The 8,586-nt window shown below is 41.4% G+C and overlaps 1 protein-coding gene across 1 annotated transcript; it reads left to right on the top strand.

Annotated features, from left to right (window-relative positions):
• Window positions 1-60: 60 nt before the first annotated feature.
• Window positions 61-1,528, top strand: DRD5 (dopamine receptor D5; the record flags this gene model as incomplete). Its single annotated transcript, XM_010021255.1, has 2 exons — window positions 61-650; window positions 762-1,528. Coding segments are annotated over 2 exons (1,357 nt in total), but the record flags the coding sequence as incomplete, so codon positions are not given.
• Window positions 1,529-8,586: the final 7,058 nt, after the last annotated feature.

Here is an 8,586-nt window from a genome sequence, read left to right as displayed (position 1 = left end):
GCAGCCTGCTGGCTCTGCTCATCCTTTGGACCCTTTTCGGGAACGTGCTGGTGTGCGCAGCCATCGTCCGCTACCGGCACCTGAGGAGCAAGGTCACCAACATCTTCATCGTGTCCCTCGCTGTCTCGGACCTGCTGGTAGCTGTGCTAGTCATGCCCTGGAAGGCGGTGGCAGCCTGCTGGCTCTGCTCATCCTTTGGACCCTTTTCGGGAACGTGCTGGTGTGCGCAGCCATCGTCCGCTACCGGCACCTGAGGAGCAAGGTCACCAACATCTTCATCGTGTCCCTCGCTGTCTCGGACCTGCTGGTAGCTGTGCTAGTCATGCCCTGGAAGGCGGTGGCAGAGGTGGCTGGGTACTGGCCCTTTGGGGCTTTCTGCAACGTCTGGGTGGCTTTTGATATCATGTGCTCCACGGCCTCCATCCTGAACCTGTGCGTGATCAGCGTGGACAGGTACTGGGCTATTTCCAGCCCTTTCCGCTATGAGAGGAAGATGACCCAGCGGTTGGCTCTGGTGATGATCAGCGTGGCGTGGGCTTTGTCTGTGCTTATCTCCTTTATCCCTGTCCAGCTCAACTGGCACAAAGGTGGGGATCTTGGGGCTGCTGGTGATATTGGAGATGGGTTTGGCACTGGCTGGGCAGCAGCAGGTGCTGTTACCACCTGGGCAGAAGATATGAGCACCACATGGGTGGCATTAGCAGCAATGAGACCCTCTGATGGGACCTCTGGCAGCAATGATACCCTCACTGGACCATCAGAGAGCTGTGACTCCAGCCTCAACAGGACTTACGCTATTTCATCCTCTTTGATCAGTTTTTATATTCCGGTGGCTATCATGATAGTTACCTACACTCGAATCTACCGCATTGCCCAGGTGCAGATTCGTCGTATCTCTTCCCTGGAGAGGGCAGTCGAGCATGCACAGAGCTGCCGGAGCAGCCATGTTGACTGCCACCATCACACGAGCCTCAAGTCCTCCATCAGGAAAGAAACCAAGGTATTGAAGACTCTCTCCGTCATCATGGGTGTCTTTGTCTGCTGCTGGTTGCCGTTCTTCATCTTGAACTGCATGGTTCCCTTCTGCGAGAGCCCACCCAGTGACCCCCATGCTGGCCTTCCCTGCGTCAGTGAGACCACCTTTAATATCTTCGTCTGGTTTGGTTGGGCCAACTCCTCCCTCAATCCCATCATCTATGCCTTCAATGCTGACTTTAGAAAGGTCTTCTCCAACCTTCTGGGATGTGGTCAGTTTTGCTCTGGTACTCCAGTGGAGACTGTTAATATAAGCAATGAGCTTATGTCTTACAACCAGGACACCCTTTTCCACAAGGAGATGGTGACAGCTTATGTTAACATGATCCCAAATGTGGTTGACTGTGAGGAAAAACGTGAGGACCCCTTTGATAGGATCTCCCAGATCTCCCCTGACCATGAGATTGCAACTGACTCTGCCTATGAGCTGGACTGTGAAGGGGAGATTTCACTAGGCAAAATAACACCTTTCACTTCAAATGGTTTACATTAAATTGCATCCTGCCCTGGTCAGTTCTTCTTGGATTATAAAACTAAGTATTAGCACTGAGTGGAAAAACCTGCTTGATTTTACGCTATAGTTTGGTCAGTCACTTCATGCTAAACTCACTTCTGCGTGTAGCACTTTGCAGGATGTATACACTGTCATGCAGGTACCTGGCAGCACAGAATTAAGCAATTCAGCACTTCCCCAGGTTGAGAGAGGACCAGGCAGTTGCATTGATTAGCTGGGGTGAGGTACTGTGGTATAATTACAGTCAGTTCCTGTTTAGACCATGTTTGCAAACGAAAGATGCCATTGTCAGTGCTAAGTATTGCAACTTCAAAAGTCAGGGACAGATGTGGCTGTCAGAGACATTAAACAGAGAAAACTTCTAGGCTGTTAATTTGTTCAGATCTTATGTTTATTTCTCTGTTGGTTTTGGGTTTGATTTTTTTCCTCTTTATTTTATTTTTTATTTTTGAGACAGAACTATGAGGTGGTGATTAGGATGATTATTTAAATGTGTGTTGCTGCCAAAACAGTTTATGTGAAATCCATGTTCTCCTAGGCGGCATGGTTGCCTATGATATCCTTGCCATGTTCCCAGATAAATAAATAAAAGTTACATTGATCAAGGGGTTATTATCTTTCATTTGTCACCTTAAAAGGTTTATAACAAGTATTCAAACTTCCACATTTCTATTTGGATGGTTAGAATGACTAATAGCTAAACCTTATTATTTTAAAAGCAAAATAGTCTGTACAGAAAATACGATTTTGGAATAAAAGCAAGGCTCAGGAATGATTGACTTAAATGAACTTTTTTATATGGCTCTACTTACAGCTAGTTTTATACCTATTTTTCTTTAGTATTATAACTGCTGGTATCCCTCTCTGCAGCTAAGAGTATCAACCAGACATATCCACAAGCTATGAAAACTTTCCACTTAATTCTACATTCAAACATTTTTAAAGATACTATTAATGAGAGGAATTTGGTCACAGAATTAGGAGCTGGATGTGTCTAAAGCCAATAATTATGTTTGAAAATGATGTTAATAATGATATAATAATAGTTTCCCAGTGTAGACATTAGAGAACTCATTTAAGCCAAGAAAGAAGAAAAATGCAGGTGATATATTTTTTATTTACTTATTAAGCAGAACTTAAATATACTTTAAGTGCTTTGACTTTACAAAACATTTTAAAGCAGTCTTTAAAAATTGGAGAAGAGTATTTTAAACTCTGTTTCTATTGAAAGATTTACATCAAATGGAATATTTTATTTAGAAACATTTGTAAGCTTTCAGCTCAGAAATCAAAAGTCATCTTATTTCCAAGACAAATGATCAAAGGTAATGAAAGCAATACCAGTATTTATTTCAAGGTTTGACTCACAAAATGAACAACATTTGAATTCATTTACCCTTTAAGAATATCCGTGACATGAGCTGAGCAGATTTAAATCAGATTGTATGTGCCGATTCCGTAGTACTCCCTGCTAATGTCCCTGGCCTGGGGCCTCCCCCATCCTGCTTAACTGGGAACTGAAGGCCCCCATATAATGCAGGGGGTAGAAGTAGGACCTGCACTAGGCAGCATGGTCCAGGAGAAGTCATGTAACCAGGTGCTGAGAGTTGTGAATGTTACAGACTTATTACTGAGCCTTTTTGAAGTCAAGCCCTTAATGTCGGTTTGGGGACTGTCTTACTTCCCCTTAGGGTAAGGGGTGGAAGAAGTTCAGAAGGCAGGTGATTGGAAACCTGTTGCATTTCCCCTGCTGCAATGCTGTTTTGTTGGTAAGCAATGTTTTTTGGTGTGAAGTCTTTGATATTAATTAGTTATATCATCATTTTGGATTCCTTTTTCAACTGCTTGTCATTGAAGACTGACATATACCTGAGTGTTTTCTTTGCTGTTGATATAAAATTTTTGTGTAATACCCCTCTACAGCTGTCCTCAGAAAAGGCTATTGTGATTGCGGCTTAGGAAACCTTGAAAAACAAATCTCATGCCTGTAACCAGGTCCAGCCTAGTAATGGCTTGAAATTGAGAGGAAGTATATTACTGTTCCTCTACTAAAGCAATCATACGTTGCCAGGAGTTAACCATAGTTCTACCCCTGCTGGTTAGATAAACTTGCTCAGAATAAAATAATTTTCCCAAATAAAAATGAAGGAAACTATTTCTTGTGGTGCAGTGATGGATTACCCCAACCAGAATTTATGTTTTTGCATTTTCTAGTTACTAGAGGCTGGCACAGCATGTTAAACTTTGTGGATCTGTGCTAAAAGCCTATCATATCCAGGTGCAAGAGGTGCAGGCACCTGGCGCTGATTCCAGCTCCCAGGGCAACGCCAGTATTTTATCCAATTTTGTCCATATTCAATGAGAAGCAGCCTAGGGACATGGGGAAAATATGATCTCTTCCTGAGCACCTGCGTACCAACAGGCTGTGCAGTCTGATGCTGCAGAGCAGAGCAGCAGAAGTTTCAGTCTTAGTAACAGTGAAGAGGATGGCCCTCCACCCCCACAAGCAGCCTTTCCTTTTCCAAATAATCCCTGTGCTGGTGGTGTGATAGTTCCCTTGGACCCTGTTCCCTGCAGGTGTGGTGGAGAGGTAGATGCGTACAAGAAGATGCCAGTGCGTTGCCTTGACAGGTGTTTTTCTCCTTGTCGAGGCTTTACCTGCCTGGGTGTCTGGAATAAGTGGGTGGGCTAATGGTGGGATGCAGGAAGATGACAGCTTCATCAGTGGGTTTATGTAACAGCTTTGCACAGAATATTACAATCAGTATTATCTTAGATCTGAAGGAAGGCAATTGTTAGCATGCCCCCAGAATTTGGGAGCATGATTAAGACAATAAAGAAAACTGTATTACTAATTTTTAGTTTATGACTCCAGCTGGTAAATGATTTCTAATTGTGGCTCTATCATAGAAATTCTGTCCTTGGAATGTGCACCTGTAACAGGGCTTCATCCCTTGGAGTCCAGGAGCATCTGAAAGGGAACATTTCTGCTTCAGAAGACAGATAGAGGGTACTATTTGTTTGCTGGAAACACAACTTGACCTTACATACCTGAAAGAAAACCTTTTCCTTGACTCACAATGTAGAGACAATTTGTTGCTTTTTAATGTGTCTTAATTACCTACCACTGACAAAGCTAGAGTATTCAGAATTAGTAAGATACTCTTTTAAAAAGAATGTGTATATTGCCTGTAACTATAAAAAGAGGCTGATGGTTCTAATGAAAACATCCCCCAAAAGGATTGTTTTAACTTGTTTCTCTCAGATGAAACTGCTGCCCTACTTTTTTTAATGGTTTGTCTTTTAAGGACTAATGCATCTGCCTAGCCTTAGAGCAGAGTTCACTGGAAGTGCAAGCAGATTTTTATAATCCTCATATCCTTGTGGTCACTCTGGAACTCATCTGTGCCAAGGTTTTGTGCCTCCCATCAACATGTTTTCTTCCGTGAAAGTCACCTTGCTCCTGTCATGTATTTTACTTCCTAATTAAGCATGATCACTTATTGCTAGCTCGGGTTTGGGTTTGTTTTCTTTTTTGTCCTTTGTACTTTAATGATTTGAATGTACGGTGCAGTTTGGCTTTGAGTCATCATTACTTAGTCTAGTCCTGAGTGATGGCTGACCTTCAAGGTCTCAGATTATTTCCAGTTTCTATTCTGTGTTACTTTTCAGAAATCTTACCTTGCAATATGTGTCACTGTTAAATTACTTCTTGGCCAGTCAAATCTTCTGTTGCAGCTTATTTTGTACTCCTGGATAACTCCATATCAAAGGAGGGTCAGTGTATCAGTAGCCCATATGTTTTCTGCCTGAGTTACCTAATGACAGAGGAGTTCATTTTAGTGAAAGAACAGACAATGTGAAGATATGTCAGTTCATTTTTAAGAAGCTGGGACAACGAGTACATGAAAGTACAGTGTTTTGTGTAAAATGCTGCAAACATCATGAAGACTCTTTCATTATTCAACCCCCTAGAGGGGGTCTCGTTAAAGCTCTGGCTTTAACAAGGGGTGGTGGGTTGTACTTTGTTTGTCATTTTTCCCCAAGCTAAAGAAACGTAGAATAAATTCTCAAAGATGAACACAAACAGAACACTTTCCAAAGGGAGAAAAATTGCTGCAATATTTTTGTAAGTTAGGTACCTCATCTTTTTGTTTTCTTTGTGTTTTTTGCTTTTGCCAGCCACATCTGGTGTGTGTCTGCAGGGAGGCGTCCTGCTGACAACTCCTGTATTTTTGTAATATATAACAAAAAAAGGCTTCAAAATTAGGAAGGCTTCTTGTTGAAATAACACAAAGCACAATCTTACACCATTTAGGAGTCAATCGTGTATGAACTCAGCTTTGAAGAGACTGACAAGACTGGAGGCAGGGTTCAGAACATACATCAGACATGGAGGCATGAGAGGTCGCAGGTCCCTCAGCTCTTTGTGTGCGCCAAAATCACCACTCTTAACACAGAGGGCATTTTTGTCACTGTCACACAGAAGGCAGGGTATACACCTATGTCAGTGTTAATAATTATGCAGATTTCTTTTTCTCCTCTGAGGCCATCTTTGCTCCTGTTTAATTTGATTCGTCAGATCTTCAAAATTATTCTGTGCCTATTTAAATCATTAGAATACCTCTGTGATGGACGTGGGCTTGGGTCACAGAGCAGTGAAATTATTTCTCCTGGCTTCTTATGAGTATTACTACTGTTTCTTCTTATGAACATTACTACTGTTATTCTCTGCTAGTGGGTGATGACATGTTCAATTTGGCATGCCGAACAAAATACTTCACCGGCTGATCTGCAGAAATAATTCTTTTATTCAGATTTACTTACTTGTTTTTAAACTTCGGAAGGATTTTCAGTCTTTGCAAGAGCTTCATAGAATCCACACAGAGAATCTCCACTTTGATCATCTCTCAGATCTGCCACAACTGGTTGCATTTTTAGTGCCCTGATAACTGTATAGTGCACTATGCTTTTATGAACAGAATGACATGTTGCTGTGTTTAAGCTGATGTTCTCAAAGATAAGGGTATACTTTTGGTCCAAAAGCACTGATGTGCACAAACACACCTGATGAGGACATTTCCATTAGTAATGAGGCACTAAAGATGTGCCTCTTTCTTCAACCTTTTGTTTATTGTAGCAGTGGTAAGATTGCAGTGACAATAATGAGATTAAGGGTATAAAGAGTGGAAATAATATTATCATCTGAAGCAGATGAGGGATTGGTTTCTTTTGGGGAGCTTGCTGGCCGGCCACAGGATAGTTTAGTTTAATAGAAAACTTACGAGATGATTTTATCTTGTTATCTGTCTAAATCCTTTCTCAATTGTGACTGGAGATAACGTTTAATAATATTTATAGTGGACAGATAGCTGTTTAAGGAGGATAAACATTTTTATGGGCTTAATCATTAATATCACAGCTGCCACAGTCACATTTGTGAGGTTTGCAAAATACATTGCAGTAATCATAAAAAATATTAAAAATTCTTCTTATGAATTACTCCCCACTGTTAACAACAAATGCTTGTTTATATCTTGTACTGCACTCTCATTGCTACCAGAAGAAGCTGGAATGCTCTGAACCTGCTACTAATAATATGCAGTTTCACGTTAACAGGAAGATCTGAAAAATATGGAAAGAAACAGTAGCAACATGTCCAGGTTCAGTTTGCATGAAACAGGTCCAGTGAGAGTCAGCCTGTGCAGGGGACTGCACAGCAGTGAGCCATTCCTAATGCACGAGCGCCTTGGCCTCAACCACAAATGCCAGCTCCCTAGACTTTGGCTGCATGGTAGACTTAGACCCCTTGCTTCCAAGGTGGGTGCTCAAAACCTGCATGTAATGCTTAGGAAATCTGAACTTTTTAACAGCTGTTTTGACTTTCATTTGCTACATAAAAGAGAAACCACACTTTTCTTTTGTGAGGTTATGCCCTGAAAAAAGTAGCTGTAACTAACATCTGGTTGGTGTAGCCTTTCTGGTTTACGTGCTTCCTGGTTAGTGCTTGAACGGATGTGGATATGATTGCTATGATAGCTGCTCAGGGTTTTGGTTTCTGAACTGCACGTATGTCATTGTTTAGGGGCCTAATGCTGACTGGAAGAAATCCTAAATTCCTATAGTTTTTCTGGAGCTGCTGAGGAGTCTAGTGGTTGCAGAGCAGAGATGAGACTCAGCTCCAGCTTGAGCGTGGTTGCTTTGGAGGACATTGGAGAACACCTGGAGGTGTTCAAGGCCAGGTTGGACAGAGCCTTGGGCAACATGATTTAGTGTGAGGTGTCCCTGGCCATGGCAGGGAGGTTGGAACAAGATGATCTTAAGGTCCCTTCTAACCCTAACTATTGTATGATTCTATGATTCCAAGTCCTTTCTGCAGCTCACCTGCTGCAGTTTTGAGTGTCCCATGAGTGCAATATTAACAAGGAAGTTTATGTGCCCTCTTTTACCCTTTGGCCTCATTTTTCCAATTGGAAAGGTTTTTAGTAAGATTAAAAATCTGCATCTCTAGCCTTTGGCCTTGACCTTTTACTTTCTCTGTTAACTTCATATAATTAGTTTCCTTCAGTGAACAGAAGCTCCTGGCATGGAGTTAGCTGCTTGGGTACCTCATTGTCACCAAATCTGGAACTACCTCAAGCTACACTTACATTGCATTATGTCTCCAGCCCAAAGGGAATCTTTTAGATTTTTATATGTTGTTTGGTTGGTTGTTTTTCTCTTCCTCAAACGACATTTCCCTTCTCAACACAAGATTATTCAACAGAAACACAGTTTATTGGACAAGTGTAAATAGAATTTTTTTAAAGCTTTTAGGGAGTTTGCTTGATTATACAAAAAGAGAATGGACCAGTATTAGGCATAGAGATAAACAGAGTTTTTTTCTACAAGAGGTTGAATTTTTAGCTTTTTATAGAAGTAAAGACTGGATATTTTCATTGTGAATGCATATGTTCTTTTATACATATATACACACAAAAATATATTTTGTCATATTTACAGGATAATTAAATGTTTCTTTCACTCTAAATACAAAA

Source organism: Nestor notabilis, unplaced genomic scaffold (genome assembly GCF_000696875.1).
Source record: "Nestor notabilis isolate BGI_N333 unplaced genomic scaffold, ASM69687v1 scaffold2369, whole genome shotgun sequence".
In the NCBI taxonomy this organism is placed as follows: domain Eukaryota; kingdom Metazoa; phylum Chordata; class Aves; order Psittaciformes; family Psittacidae; genus Nestor; species Nestor notabilis.
Note: the sequence above shows the minus strand (reverse complement) of the source record. Positions and strands in the feature narration are given on the sequence as shown.